The sequence below is a fragment of the Sphaeramia orbicularis genome, chromosome 13, assembly GCF_902148855.1.
Source record: "Sphaeramia orbicularis chromosome 13, fSphaOr1.1, whole genome shotgun sequence".
Taxonomy (NCBI): domain Eukaryota; kingdom Metazoa; phylum Chordata; class Actinopteri; order Kurtiformes; family Apogonidae; genus Sphaeramia; species Sphaeramia orbicularis.
Window position 1 is genome coordinate 17,739,111 of NC_043969.1, and position 16,806 is coordinate 17,755,916.

The window sequence follows — 16,806 nt, forward strand, 5'->3', positions numbered from 1 at the left end:
ACATGAAGCCGATGGAGTCCAGACTTGAAATAGGTAAAATAACAACCCAAACGTCTCAAAAAGAAAGGCAGAAGGGGTGAGTTACAAAACGCTTTGCAGGAAAAAGAGATCCAGGTCTGTCGTCTGAGTCGCTGACCTGTCCACCTCCTACATCTCTCCTTTCCTCTACCTCTTTTTTTAATTTGAACACTCTTGACAATGACTCACCTGCCCACGTGCTGTGCAACTGCAAAGAGAAAGTGACTGTTCTTAGCACCAGAGGCTGAAATAAAAGAGACACAAAAATAGGTAGAGACACAGAGACAAATAAACCAAAGCAAAAATCGACATATAAAAAAGAAAATTGATTCAACTTGTCGGTCCATACTGTGTGCCTGAATAGGCTGCATGTGTATTTGTCAAGTTTCTATAAATATACTGTAAACATACTCTCGTGTTGCATAAGCTCAGCTGACATTCCTGCTGCCAGACAGGATCAGTTTTTCCACCCATCCTGATGGACAATGGGCACAGCTGCCCTTCAAACCTTATTTTACATGTTTGGGCATTTACTGTCCCATCTCTGTTTTAGATTTTGTACAGATATACACTTACATTTCCACTGCAGTCTAAAGCTGCGGCTGAGGTTGAGGATTTCAATTTTGTCTTTTTTTTTTTTTTCCTTTTAACTAACATAGAAATAAAAAATCGGATATTACCTGGAACTGAGGTGTTGCACTTTTGTCAGGAAAGCACAAGCAAACAGATCTTGATGATGCTAATTAAACTTATAAAGGTTCGACACAGAGGATGGTTTTAAACTGAAGTTTCTGTCTTGAACTGATTCCTTTTAAGCCTTTTTTTTATGTGTTATTATTGTGTGGACAGACTGCAGATGCAGAGATATATTTCCATTTAATTACACATGTTTCTGCTTGTGTGCACAATGATGTTTGCTAAATACCAGAGCAATGCAAGAAAGCACTCCAAGGTCAACATCTATGAGTAAGTGGGTAGCTTAGTTTGTGAACCACAGTATGTTTTTAAACTGAAATTTCCTGATATGGGAGAATGACATTCCTTACGATTCCCACAATCCACTAGAGGACCAGACGTGATGTCAGTGAAAAGCTCCCAAAAGGAGGCCAGAGGTGAGAGATTATATACAGTACATGTATGTGTGTAAGAGAGCAAAGCAGAGTCAAAGGAAGAAAATAGACCAGAGCAAAAAGCGGCTTCCCCTTCGTATTTTGTGGTTCACTTCATTACAAAAACACTGCCCTCAGACTGTGTGCAATTGTGCATAACACGCTGTTGGCTGTGTGCATATGTGTGTGTGTGTGAGAGTATGTGCATTTATTTTAGGTGTTTGTTATGGGCAAAACTCCAGAGTACACTTTGTTTAGAAAAAGAACGAAGGGGGAGAAGGAGGACCAAGTATGAAAGACCAAAGAAAGGAGACAAAATGAAAAGGAAATTCCAGCAGGGTTACAGGGAAGGAAAAGTGAGCAAAGGAAAATGTATGTATGTGTCTGTGCAAAATGAAAAATACTGAGAGATAAATGAGGAACAGAGGGACAGATGAGGGAAGAGACAAGAGAGGAAATCTGGAGTAAGACTTGTGACACAGGGAATACTGAGAGACAATGGAGGGATGATGGGGAAAGTGAGAGAAAGGATAAGAGGGAGTTGGAGAGAAAAAGGGTAAAGGGAAGAGGCAAAAGACAGGGAGAGAGAAACAGGCAGACAGAGAGAGAGAGGGAGAGAGAGAGGGAGAAGGAGAGGGAGGGAGGGAAAAATGTCCCAGATTCCCATGCCATTTAATAGGAAGCAAAACCAAACTGAGCTTATAATGTAGACTGGCTGAGCAGGGGGCAAAGTGACAGCATGAGAGTGTGTGTTGTGTGAGAGAGAGCAGAGGAGAGCAGAGAGGGGGAGAGGCTGAGTTATCTGAGTGTGTATGTCTTTCTTTTTCTATCTGCACATGTGTATGTGTACAGAGAACATATGTGGCCAGCACATGGAGGAATACATTTAAGGAAAAGTCTTCTGTTTCCAGTGTGGACGTGCAGCCTGTGAGTGATGGACAGACTCGTTTTAGTTTTATTCTTTCAAATCTGGTTTTACCAAGTTGGATTTTTGTAATTTTTTGCCTGTCTTCGAATGAAAGGAATTCATGTGGTGTTTAACTCAGAGGAATTTGGTTTTTCACTTCACATGCTGCCACACAAAGTCCTTTGGTCCATGTAGCACCGCGTGGGCGAAGGGCCTACCTGGATTAGTCTGAGCGTACATGTTTGTGGGACAGACGTACAGAAGAAGGGAGAGATTGAAAGAGAGGATAAAGTGAAGAAGAAAGCAGGAAGATGTACCTGTACAAAGCGACCTGCCCGGAGATCCCCAACCCCAAGCAGAAGGGACCCAGAGGTCAAGAGAGGGGTCAAAGTGGGGTTCAGGCTCAGGCCCCGGGGCAGGGGAGGCTCGGAAGGCAGGCGTCGGCGGGGACAGGGCCTCAGTCCTACGCTCCTCTGATGCTGTGGACGACAAACAAACCCAACAACCTGCTGGAGCTCAAACAGCTGGAGGAGTTTCTGAACTTCCACTCACTGTCTCTGCACGACACGGTGAAGAGCCAGACAGGCATGATCTACAGGTAACCGACCTGGTGTCTGTGTGTGACTGTGTGTGTGCGGGGATTCTGTCTTCTACAATGTGAAACCTCATGCATTCAGCGTAACCGGTAACCATGGCAACCATAGCAACACCGCCACCGAAGCACTAAGTTTCTGAGCTGAATCTGGTTTTTGAGGCTTTATGGATAAAAAAAAAGTTTTAGATTAAAATGTTTTAATTTCATAATAAACTGCAACATTCAAGGTGAATCCTGCTTCATTTGTTGGAATTTGTTTTTAACAAAAGAAGTTCTGTAAAAAGTTTGAGTCATTTGTGCCCTGAGCGCACTTTTGTCCCAGATCAATTATTCTCTGCTGTCAACAATTTCTAGATAACACTTGTTATGTTATGTAATGCCCAGTGCATCATGGGGACTATTGATCCTCACACTGACTGACGGCTCTCTGACCCAATACAGTTACATTCCTGGTTTTGTAACGTCCAAGACAAGAACTTTGTCCTGTATGTTTCATCCTTGTGTGATTGACACAAATGAGCAGCTATTGACATAAAATAGCCACAAAACACTTGACAGATTTCCAAATACCTGCCTCAAACCTAACACAGTGTATTATTTCCTTTAACTGCTTATTAATATTAATAAATGCAAATACAATTTATTTTCTATTTATATTCTTGACTTGTTTGCACAATCTTTCACTGTTTAATAAGACAAGAAACAAGAAATGTGGATATAAAAAAAGTTATTAATATGCTCAACAACTTGTATGTAGCTAATTCCTGTGTTTCCTTTCAACTTATCTTGTTTATCCATTATGAAGATGCACCTTTATCTGTAACACAAGTTTGTACACCAGGGCTGTGAATAATTTGCAATGTATATTCTGCATAATGTTCAGAACTACATGTTAAAAATAAATCTTTTCTGATTTGAAGATAATCCTCTTCATCACCCTGTACCATCATGTGTTTGTTGTTTTGCCTCTAGTTTGTCGTCTGTGACTAAGCATCGTATTGGTGAGTGGTTTGAGTGAGTGTGATTGGGACATTGTGGATCACTGCTCAGCCCTCAGGCGGCGTGTTGCTGCCTGTCCTTCATTGTGTTGTTGAAGAACGGGGAAACCTCCACTTGAATGAAAGCATGTTGTTTTCTGATTTTAGATGGTTGTTATTGGCCTAAAACCTGCATTGAACCATGACATGACAGTCACTGTGGGAACTGTTAATATTAATATGTATGTATGTTGTTTTTACATACAACCCAGACTGAATGAGTAGTTAAAAATTAGATATTTAATTGTTCTTTTTACCATAAACATGAGGTACCCAAATAAGGGAGCACAGTGTTGTATAGAAATAATGGCCACGTGGGTTTTATATTTGGAGAGGCTGCTGGCTTAGGATTTCCATGAACTGTATTTTGGTCATTCGGGCGCAGAGTTCAGTCCTAAGCTCTGTGATTGGTAATTATGTGGCTATATTCTGCAAACACATATAACTAAATTAGAATGTCTTGTTACCAGAGAAATTAGAACAATTTTTTCCATTGTCCCTCTGTGTCCATTAATAGAGAAAACAGACAGAGTCATAGGAGAGGAGAGGGGGCGGGGTGTTGATGGCATTCACTATCCCTGTTGGGTTAACCTGGCTATGGGAGCTCATATGGCCATGTGCTTTTAGCATTTCGCCATGGGACCTTGGCATATGTGTGTACATATACTCCTATGTGTGTTAGAAGTTTGTGTCTGTTGCCATGGAAACCCCATAAAACAGCTGGCTGTCCACGTCCTTTTCCAGGTCAGTGTGTGCCAGTGGTCAAGACCCGTGATGGGCAGAGAAACATAAATGCACAGTATTCCACAAGTACTGAGATAATATTTTTAATAGCAATCAAATCCTCTTGACTTTTATTATTGCCCTGCATAACTTAAAATAACCAAGACCAGACTGAGTGCACCCAAACAGAGTGTTTGTGAGAAGTGAACTTCTTCTATTAACATATGAACACCCCAGAGGAAGAGATGCAAATCAACACTGTGCCCTCAGTGCCCTTCCAATGAGTTTCCCTTTTAAAACGCTTCTGGCATGAGAGAGTGGTGAGTCGTGAGATGATGAAATCTACGAAACATAACAAGTCTAAAAATTAACCCAAATTTAGACGGAATCCTTGCAACCATGACCTTAAATTTGGGTTTAAAGAGAAAATTCTGTGATTTTGACATAATCAAAGTGGAAAAAAACTGTCCAAACAGCACAAAAAAGAGGGAAAACTAGATGAACCTGGTGCAGACATGAGCCTCAGCTTCATAGCATCCCCTCACATGCCCTACAGTTTTTTTATTCATGAGCATGTGTGTATGGGTTGTGTAGGGCGTGGGTGTGTGTTTTCAGTTGTGAAAGAACATTTCTGTGTATGTCTGCGAGACAGCGAGATTGCACAGCAGCTTCTTCTTATGTGGGCATGTTCATTGTATCATTAATGTGCATCTTAACCATGTTGGCAACTCGCTTTAGAACATATGCATTCCCCATCGCCTCAGGGCTAATGTGGCAAATGTTAACGCTAATTATCTAGTCAAGGCCAGATACAGTTGCTATGTGACATAGTTAGTGAACCATGATAGAATAACAGAGATCAGCCACTTTGTTCTGAAAGACTTGATAAAAAGCCTTTAGAAACAGATTTTGACAGCCAGCCAATGCCTATGTCGGCCTTGAATGTTGCACCACGGAACAAATATCCGGTGCGGGTTCATTCTGGTGTTTCCTTGGGCTCCATCATTCTCCTTTTTTGCTCACATTGCAGTCTTCTTGGATGATATTAAAGAGGATACAGCTGTTAAATTGTACTACTTTCTAATGCCTTCACCATCTGCTGTTCTTAAATAGCTTCTTGTTTTGGCTCAAATACTAATTTTCTACCCAAGATTGTAGGTTATTACGTAGGATAATGAAACAAAAAAAAAAACAATTTTTAGATTTGTTTTGATTTTGTATATTTAATATCAACATCTTATCACAAAACATTTTCATCTGAGGCTTAAAAAGGAGCGTTGGTGACATAAGGAGGTTTTGTGGTGCCTACATTCATTTGTTTAGCTACCTGAATATTAAACAATCAAATAACTAGAGGGGAAAAAAACTAAGCACAAATCTGGTACATCCCCTTTTAACCTACATGACAAAGTAGTTACAAAGGCAAATGCGCTCTGATTGTCTTTGATTACATGAACCGAATTAATGCAGGCATCAATTCAATCAGCATCACAGTGGAATAGATTAATCAAATGCTCATGTTATTGGAGAGGGAGCATGGGGTGCTGGGTAAAGGAATGACAGCAGGGGGCTTTCAGACCTCCAGGGGGCCGAAGGTCATATTCTGAAGCATATGCCATGTTCTCATGGGTATGCCAGCGAGTGTGAGTGTGAGTATGTGTGTGTGTGTGTGTGTGTGTGTGTGTGCAGACAGTCTGGACGTTTGTCAGTCCATCTGATTAAATGAGCTGTGCCTGCTGATGGACTGTGGTGTGAAGGTGACAGAGCTGCAGGGTCCCCACAGTTGTTTCTCTGCTCTTTCTGTGACCACTTTGCAGTTTTTCTTCCTCTACATATACTTCTTCTGATCTATAACATAATGCAAAAGTCTCAGGCTGCCTTTAAGTGTGATGTTTTTGCAGAGTTGTAATGAGCATGCATCTTTCTTTCTCAGTCTGTTGATTAAGATGCAACAAAAAATACAGGAAACACAAAAACACCGGACCTAAAAGACTCCTGTGATGTCTGTTTGGATTTAATACATCTTGAAGTGTCTTGGGTAATGTCTGGAAGTTTTCTTAAATAATTGTGTGCTATACGAAACCAACCTTTAGGCAGAACATCCCATATTTTTTCTTTACACTTGGCCTGTCTTTGTTTCTCTTCTCTGTCCAGATAATTCCATTTATCTGCTGTAATATTGATAGATTTTCTTAAAAGCTATTTATATACATGTATCCTGTCTGTAGTACGTATTGTTATTATAACACTGGTCTACAAGGAAAATGCTTCCGGAATAAAAGTAATGAAATTTTACCACAAGAGAGTCACTGATAAAGAAAAGTCAAGTCAAAAATGCTATTTGGCTGAAGTTTCCAAGATACAGCCTTGGGTCAAAATGTGAAATTCAAGAATTAACGAGAGAATGGGTTTGACTCAAAAGGAATATTTGTCTCAGAGCTACAAGATCTACTTCAAAACACTGTCTGCACATTAGACACTTTACAGGTTCTATTTAGTGGAAGATTTATAAAACTATTATATAAATGTACATAAATCAATATATATGTGTAATAACACTTTATCATATACCTTGAAAACATGTGCAAACCGGCACTTTTGTCATTTATTTTCCAATTAATCTTATTAAAATATGTAACATTTAGCACATTTAATGTCTGAAGCAAATCATTCTAAAAAATTGTAGACCAGTGTAACCAGTGGTGCTCCCATGAGACTTTCAAAGGGGTGGTCAACATTTGGTGGCACCAAAATAGTCCTCCTCGTGACGTATAACCTGTATTTATTTCAGTCATGATTTATCTATTTATTCATTGGGTTTTGCATTAGTTAAGGGACAGTTGGATGGCCCAGGTAGCCATTGCAGCATTGATTATAACTGAGTTAAAACAGCAAAGCTGGTGGTGGCCTTAGACTTTTAAAAGGAGCGTAATTTGTTTCACTTGATTGTATTCACTTGATGCATATTCTGAGCAGAAATCATGAACTTTAAATGTATTTCCACAAAAAAGGCGGTAATTAAGTGTTCCATTGCTGTTAAAAGATTATTGTTTTCTTTTTTAAAACCTGTATGTGAGTCTCATACTTTGCAAAATGTCAAGCTATCACCAAAAGCACCATGGCACACTAGGGTAGCCTTCATTCAAACATGTACAAGACTATTATGTGTAAATTGTGGATTAAATAATCAAGTAACATTAAGTTATATTCAAGAGTCATATGAATAATTTGAATTTTTCTGTGTTAATCTGCTAATGTTTTAACTTGACTGTGGCTGCGTCGTCATTTTTCTTAAGCTTTTCCTGAAAGTAGACATGTAAAGCAGGGAACAGAAAGAAAAATGAGAACAAATACAATACTGAATAAACAGCAGAGGAGCCAGAGTAGGTGTTTACTGACTGCAGCCAGGCGCAGGGCTGTCGTCTCTGGACTGGAGCCCTACGTTCATAAAAGTGTTTAGACTGACATCTGCCTATGTAAGGAGATGCTGCCCGGCCACGCAGCTTTATTTACTGTGGCGCTGAACAGACACAAAGAGACAGCAACAGAGAAAAAATGATGCAGCCGTAGCAGTAGTAGAGGTCAGCAGAGGAATGAACGATAGCAGATGAATGAAAAATTGTAAATATAAAATATAAACACGTATTTTCATGTAAGAGACATGACAGTTTATGTTAGTTCGACAGAATGTGCAACCAGTCGATATGCAATGAATAAAACTGTGTGTTTAACTAATGATTCATAAAACAGGCATGTATATTAACCCTTTCATGCATGAATTATGAGAACCGTAGTCAATATTCTGTTCTTCAGTGATTTTATTCCTCTTTAGGCATTAAAAAAAAACAATGCAATTGAATTTTTTTTATGAACCTATTTTTCATGGAGTTACAAAAATGTCCACTCAGCTGGACACCATGTGTTTAATTTTTGAAGTGAAGAAACATGTATTTAAAACTCATCATCAGAAAGTGATCTACTATGTGAAAACTATTAAATAAAAACATTTTTAATGCAGATAATCTGATGTTTTCTCAGATTTTATCCTAGTCAAATACTAGTTCTTGCTCATTTCATGGAGATAATATCCTCTGAGACCCAGGAAATTGACAATTTTAGCTTTTTTACACTAAAAAATTGTCTTGATTGGAAACTGCATAATGCAACAGTTTTTTCAGATACATTTTAAAAAATAATTTTTATTTATTACCTCCGCCAAGGAGGTTATGTTTTTGCCAGGGTTTGTCTGTCTGTCTGTCTGTCTGTCTGTCTGTTTGTTTGTCTGTCCGTTAGTGTGCAACATAACTCAAAAAGTTATGGACAGATTTTGATGAAATTTTCAGGGTTTGTTGGAAATGGGATAAGGAAGAAATGATTAAATTTTGGTGGTGATCGGGGGTGGGGGGGCCCATGGGGGGGGCCACTGATCAGCCTTGGCGGAGGTCTGCGCTCTCCAAGTGCTTCTAGTTTATTGATTATTTATTGATTTTTTAATGGAATGTCCTTTGCAATGGACAGCATTTTAGTTAAACTGTTAAACTTTTGTCCCCTACAGAGGACACAACGCGTTACTGGGTTTCAGGAGGATATGCAAAAAAAACAAAACAAAAACTTTTTGCTTCAGAAAACTGTTAATTACAGTCTAATAACAATTAGCAACTGATTTACACTCAAACATGTTAATGCAGATCAGGTTTATCAAGAACAACAAAGTTACAGTAACGGTATGAATGTCAGTGTATTATGGGATGGTGCATAAGTGTCCACTGTGTTGGCTGATATGGAACTAAAACAACAAAACCCATGAATATACAAGAGAACAGCTGGAGAAGAACTGTCCACTGGAGTGACCACTATGCATGAAAGGGTTAACACACACAAACACACCAAGAAAGTCACTGGTGCAATGAGACACACACATACGCATGCAGATAAATGCGTCAATTGCTCATCCTTTATTCATCTTGGAAAACAAGTGAATATTTAACATAGGGAGCTGGTATCCCCACTAAATACTTAATTGGTCAGGCAGTCGTAGAACTGTGTCATTGTGTGTCTTGTGTGTATAAACAGTGTGATTTTATCAAGTATATTTTATTAGTAAAGTCAAAAATGCATCAGGTCAACCAGTTATTGTGATAGTTTGTTTGGTTTTCCTTTGTGTTCGTGAAACTGGTTAAAAACACAACATTTCGTCTTTATTTACACATACAACATACCTCTATATTTAACTTGGTGTTTGTGTTTCTCACACAGATACGAACAGTAGAACCTAGATCTGATAAGTTAAATCTGATTTTAAAGCCAAAGACATCAGTTTCATAGTAATTAATCAATTCATGTATGGGTTGTAGAGTATAGGTTTTGAGCACAGATTTCAAACAGGAGAACTAAATAATTTTCACCTGTATTTGGAGTTTTTTTCTGTTATAAATGTTTTAAAGATGATCAAATCCCTGAAGCTGTATTAAACAGTGATAAGCTTTACACACAAGGTATTCGACTGCAGATCAGGTGACACCTTTGGCTTAGAAACCAGTCATGTAATAAATCACACCAGACGGCCAGGTAATGACGCTGAGTGAAAAAGACAACCTCCGTTTGTAATTATAGATGGGGAAATCCCTCTATCAAGTGCTTTTAATGTATAGTGTTGTACAGCGCTGCAGTTTTAATGTCAGGCTTTTCGCTCCGTCTTATGGACAAGACAGTGAGAGTCAATTGGACAGTGCCTGTGTTTTTAAATTGCTGTGACCTCAACTAAATTTTTACACTTTATTAACTGCACTTTAAAAACTGTCTAACTTTTCTGTTATTACAATATTACTGTTTGTTTTAATTTATTGTCATTACCGGTCTGTAAAACCTGTTTTCTTTCATGCCATGTGCTGCTGACCTCTTGGACAGGTCGCTTTTGTAAAAGAGATCTCGATCTCAATGGGACTCTGTCTGGTTAAATAAAGGTCTAATAAAAAGAAATAAAACTAAAACAATGTGTCCAGTAGGGATGTAACGATATGAAAATTTCATATCATGGTTATTGAGACCAAAATGATCACGGTTATCATTATTATCGCAGTATTATTGAAATTGTGCTCAAAATGTTCAAAAAGTACTAATACACACTCTGAAATAATTTAACCAAGTTGTATTTTAAAAAAAAAAATAAATAAATAAATAAATAAATAAATAAATAAATAAATAAATAGGCACAATGTACTTTCTCTTGGCAGAAACGTTTAAATATTAACCCTTTGGGGTCTGAGCCTATTTAGGCTGTTTTTCAGTGTTTTTAATTTTTGCCTTTATATACCATATAAACAAATGTTTACTCTACCCACGTTCGGGATCTTTTTTTTTCAGCACAACTTCATCTATCTCATCTGTTTATTATTTTTTTCACTTTAACCTACTATAATAACACAGAAGGCCAGAAAACACACACAAAAAAATATAAAATCTGATTTGAAAAATGTATATACATTATTGCATAAATAACACAAACATGCTTAACGAACCTTTTCAAAGACTTTATTTATTTATGGAATATTGGTTCCAAATATTAGGCATATAAAATAAAAAATTGTAATAAATTAAAACTATACTCAAATATTTGACATAAAAGTGTATCTTTACATAGGCCTTTTCTCCCCTAAAAGTGCAGTAATCAAACACGGTTATCATGATAATTAGAATTTAAACGGTAATACTAACCGTCTGCAATTTTACTGTGGTTTATTGTTATACCGGTAATCTTTACATCCCTAGTGTCCAGTTTGGATACTGTAGGTTATAAACTAGCCTAAACAGGTTAACTACTGTAGGTTGACTTTTTAAGATCAGCCTCCAGGCATCCAGGAAGAGGATGAGGGCAACACTGAAGATAAATAAAAAACATATTTCAAGAAATAAGAAAAATACTGTCAAAATTATCAGATGATCCCTGGGTGAATGTCTTTTGTAGGCTGTGTATAATTAGAGAAAACACATTTCCAACATACACACGTACACATGTAAATGCACCAACACTGGCGGTTCTTTAGATGGTTATTGTGTAAGCTAATGCATGTTCTTAACAGGACTCTTCGTGATAAATAAGCCCTACAGTTTGACAAATCTGCAGGACTCCGGCACAGACGACCATATTAGTCTTCCCCGTAATTTGCTTTCTCTTTGCATCTCTTTCTCTGAGTCTCTGCAAACACACACACACAAACACACACAGAGACACAGACAAACACCCAAACACACACACATGCACAGGCCTCTGGTGTTTCAGTTTCACATGTGTCAGCATTAGCTGCTAGTGTGAATCAATAGGGCATCTGTTTGCCCTATTGATGTGCTCATTTAGGAGAGTGCCAAATAGGAGTAGACTGTTGTTTGGACGGGTTGCTGTGGATCACCCTGCTTGAATGACCAGTCTTTAAAAATCTCTCAGCTTTAAAAACAGTCACGTACAGTTTTCACAAGGTCTCAGAGATAACTTCCATTGCTGATTTATTAGAAGCTATAAAATGAGACAGAAGCTCCAAGGCAGAGAAAAAGAAAGACACTGTTGAAATGAGTACAGGTTAAAGTCTGTTGTTCCCATTTATTTTACAGCTTTTCTTCTTTTTGAAGGTGGTGATATGGTTATTTCTATGTATACTAGTCAACATTTGCTAGGGATCAGTTTTATATTTGCACAATAATTGATGTTGTAGAATATTTTGGGTGACTTCATATATTATGTGTGTACTTTGGCTAGTCATGTAAAGAAAAATGGACCAAAAGGTAAAAAAACATAAATTTTTATTGCACTTTCAGGCAAAAGGGTGATACAACCCTAGAAATTAGAGTTCACAACAATTACTCTTCCAATTTTGTTTTCACTGAAACCACTCAGAATGTTCTGAAACACATACGGTGTGATGTCAATAATGTGTGTGGCCACCATCCGCATCCGCAGGCTGTACTCCACTGGGAAAATAAACGGTCAAGTTTCCAGAATTACACCCCCGAATATAGCAAAGTTATAGTCCTGATCCCTAGCAAATGCTGACTAGTGTATAATGGAGGTAGTAGTAGGCAACATGCCCCAAAAAATTAAGTCTCAGTTTCTTTTGGTCTTACGGATGATTCATGATTTCCTTTTTATTTACTTAAACTTGTTCGAGCTACAGTTGTGGAAAAAATGATTAGACCACCCCTTGTTTTCTTCAGTTTCTTGCTCATTTTAATGCCTGGTACAACTAAAGGTACATTTGCTTGGACAAATATAATAATAACAACAAAAATAGCTTATAAGAGTTTAATTTCAGAGCTGATATCTAGCCATTTTTCATGTTTTGTTGATAAAAACCAAAATCCCACAAGTTCTTACATTAGTATCTATGGCACTGTACTGACAAAAACAGTGCTTTTAGGCATTCCATGTTTTCTTTTCTTTTCTGTTTTAGTCACATGATACACACAGGAGTTAGCACTTGATTGCATAACCATTGTTTTTGATGACTTTTGATGGTCTAATAATTTTTTCCGTAGGTGTATATCACAATAAAATATAATTCAGTTCCAGTATTCTTTACTAGAACTACACTGTTGCCCATATAATTTTGTTTTCAGCCACACATTCCTGTTTTTATTCCTATTTATACACATCAGTGATCACCTTTGACCAGGTAAAATAGTCCCAGTTACACTTTTTTATCAAGAATAAATCACTTAGTTGCAACTATTTTATGAGAAGAGGTAAAAATATACAGTCATCCTCAAAATTATTCATACCCCTGCCATTTTTTGTAACTTTTTGTTTTTGTGATGAAATGAATGAGTTTTGTCAAGTTTGTTTGTGACTTATATGTGATACACAAGTGAGGAAATAAGAGCAAGTGATACTTGGAGAAATACTTTATTTCAGGATTATTTTATTGGAGGATTTCTAAAAAACGCCATGTTCAAAATTATTCATACCCTGTGTTTATTAAGTCCAAAGTATTTTCTTAATAGTCAATAGAGTAGCCTTTTTTCTTGATAATGCTCCCTGTAAGTGTCCACAGGTTCTCTTCTGTCTCCTGTGGGGTTTTGGTCCACTCTTCCTGGACCAAAGCCTCCAGCTGGGTCCGGTTGGATGGTCTCCTACCCATCACTCTGGTCTTTAGCTCTCTCCACAGATCCTCTAAATGATTTAGGTTAGGACTTCGACTGGGTCATGTCCTTGAACCACTACTGCACTACCTTGGTGGTATGCTTGGGGTCAGTGTCCTGCTGGGACGTCCAATCAGGACCAGTCTAGAGTTTCTCAGCACTTTCACGCTGTCATCCAGGACATTGATATAATTATGTTAAATTCATGATGCCTTGTAACTTCATGAAGTTTCTAGTGCCACTAGCAGAGAAGCATCCTGGCATTATAGGTTATAACCATAGCATTATATTGCCACCAAAATAACCGAGGTATGAAGGTATCACAGACAACCATCCAGCCAGTATTGCACAAAGGAGTTCTCCATGGATGCAGACACAGGAAGATGGCATGACTCAGGATGAAACATCAGGAGGCTCATCTGGCATTTCCTAGAGCTCTTCTTAACGAAGATCCAAGCTTTTGGTCATCAATCCAGTGATTTGATGAAACAAAGATGGAGTTGTTTGGCCACATGGATGTTGACTGCATCTGAAGGAAGCAAGGAGAAGAACGCAAGCTGAACACAGCCCCAACCATCAAGCATGGTGGTGGCAACATAATGCTATGGGGTTGCTTTTCTGCTAGTGGCACCGAGAACCTCATCAAGATACAGGGCATCATGAAAAAGGAGGTTTATATCAACATCCTGGATGACAATGTGGAAGTGTCTGCTGAGAAACTCTAGATTGGTCCTGACTGGACGTCCCAGCAGGACACTGACCCCAAGCATACCATCAAGGTAGTGCAGTAGTGGTTCAAGGACATGACCCAGTCAAAGCTCTGACCTAAATTATCAAGAGAATCTGTGGAGGGAGCTAAAGACTAGCGTGATGGGTAGGAAACCATCCAGCCGGACCCAGCTAGAGGCTTTGGTCCTGGAAGAGTGGACCAAAACCCCACAGGAGACAGAAGAGAACCTGTGGAATCTTACAGGAACCATTATCAAGAAAAAAGGCTACTCTATTGACTATTAAGAAAAGACTTTGGACTTAATAAACATAGGGTATGAATAATTTTGAACATGGTGTTTTTTAGAAATCCTCTAATAAAACACTCCTGAAATAAAGTATTTCTCCAAGTATCATTTGTTCTTATTTCCTCACTTGTGTATCACATATAAGTCACAAACAAACTTGACAAAACTCATTCATTTCATCACAAAAACAAAAAGTTACAAAAAATGGCAGGGGTATGAATAATTTTGAGGACGACTGTATATTCCAGCAGTATGGGTAACTGTATATATTCTTTAAATCAGTAGAAAGATCTATTCACAAGAAATATAGAGTTTGCATTTTTTATTTTTGTTTAATAAGAAAGGTCTCCAGAGGAATAATATTGATTTAAGAATTTCAGATTAATCAGATTAATTTTTGATGTATTGCTCAGCCTTATGTAAGTGTTTTGAGTTGGATTTTCAGAAAAACTCACCTCACAACACTAGATACTGTAGCTTTAGAATTGCTGTCAGCTAATGTCAGCAATTGTCTGGGTTATTATCTTAATTTTTTTTTTGTAGATACTGTGAAAATAAGAGCAAAAGAGGATGAATGGTCACTGAAATGGTCAGTGGCCTTTATCTCCCTCCTTTCTCTGTCTCTGTTCTTGGTCTTAGTGACACGTTTCTCCCCTCTTTTGGTGTTTGTCAATTATTGATGAGGGCTGATAAGCAGTTACTTAAGAGGCAGTGCTCCACTTGGGTCTCAGTGAGGTCGTTTGAGGATAACGCCTCAGTAGAGCTTCATCTTACTCTCTTACACTCTTTCACGTAATAGGGTGGGAGTCGTGCCAAGGTGGTGGAAACACATGAACACAAGCCTGTACTTTTCAGATCTACCTGACTGATATTCAAGGTGACTCTTAAATGAATCAGACTTGAGACAAAATACTACCACTCATAATAACATACTGTGAAGTCTGGGAGCAAATTCATCCAATTAGAAATCCCCACAGGGACTTAGTAGTAGTTGAGTGTGAATGCGAGACTTAAACATTTTCTGTTAGCCCATTGTAAGTCCCTTAGATAAGAGCAACAGTTAAAGAGCTCATTTGTAATGATGATAAGGGGTTATAGCGTGGGTGTAGCGTGAGAAGCCCTGGGGGGATGGAGATACTTTTAAAACATGTTTAACACTTATGAGATACATGTGGGCGGCTTAGCGAGGTGCAGTGGATTAGTCACAGAGAGGACACACTAAAAGGGAGTCTTGGGAGATGCAGAGGGAGATCAAAAGAGGTAGCCACATGGATACACAAGTGTAGTGTAATTACTTTATGTTGTAGTGCTTGTTGGTGTTTTGACCACTAGGGGGAGCCGTAAACCTGCTGTCACTCTCACAGTGACAGTAAGGGGGCTGCTGGAGTGGATCTTTGTGAGACTATCTGAAAGTAAGTGTATAAGAGGGAAAACACAACAAACAACAGTGAGTGTTCATGCTTTCACTTGGCTGTCCCTTTCAAATCATGTCACATATTGATTCGATCTTGATTCCTCCTCATTGCATTTCTGATAGTGTCCCAAAAATAAAAGGCTCACTACTTATAGAACTGAATCAAAGTGGATAAGTGAGTTTCCAGACAGACAATACTTAACCTGAGTGAAATACTGCTTTAAGAAGCGCTGCAGTACCCCGGTAGCATTGGAATCAGTAGGAGCGTTGCCTGCCTTTCAAACCACGGCTCAAGAGGAGGCAATAAAATATCCATCATACCTCCCTCAGAAGAGAAACAAGTACTTCTTTTACCTCCCACCTCTCTCATGACCCAGTAAACCAATTAAAATCAGCTTATTATTGATATTTCTGCTTCCCCCCCTGCAGAAACCCCCTTGCCATTAAATGTGTCTTAGTTTTTTTCTTTTTCATCTGTTTGACTTACTTTCATCCACCTACCCTCTCTTCTTTTGGTCCACTACCCACTACATCTTTACTGTCTCTCTATCTTCACTTTTGCGCAGTCACGCTTTGAGTGGACACTCCGTTTTATTGTTACCATATACAGTATCTCTTCTTTACAGTGCTATGCTGATACACTGACGCTGGCAGAGTTTATGCTTCCTCGCATCAGCACTTTTCTTCTAGTTTGTGTGTGTATGTGTATCTTCTCAGATTGTAATACAAAGCTGTGAAGCTTGAATCTTTGCCAGCTGTGTGCATGTGTGTCTGCTGGTGTGCATTTTCAAAGAGCACTCCTGTCTTTTGTTAGAAAAGGTAATACACTGAGGACTCCCTCAAGGCTTCTTTAGAGAG

At 38.4% G+C, this 16,806-nt stretch overlaps 1 protein-coding gene across 1 annotated transcript in view; it reads left to right on the forward strand.

Moving 5' to 3' along the window:
* The first annotated feature begins 1,813 nt into the window (after positions 1-1,813).
* kcnab1a (potassium voltage-gated channel subfamily A regulatory beta subunit 1a) overlaps positions 1,814-16,806 on the forward strand; it is a 144,512-nt gene continuing 129,519 nt past the window's right edge. Inside the window, exon 1 of the mRNA XM_030152205.1 lies at positions 1,814-2,632. Within this exon, the coding sequence (XP_030008065.1) occupies positions 2,346-2,632 (287 nt within the window). The 5' untranslated portion in view covers positions 1,814-2,345. The remainder of the gene's footprint in view (positions 2,633-16,806) is intronic.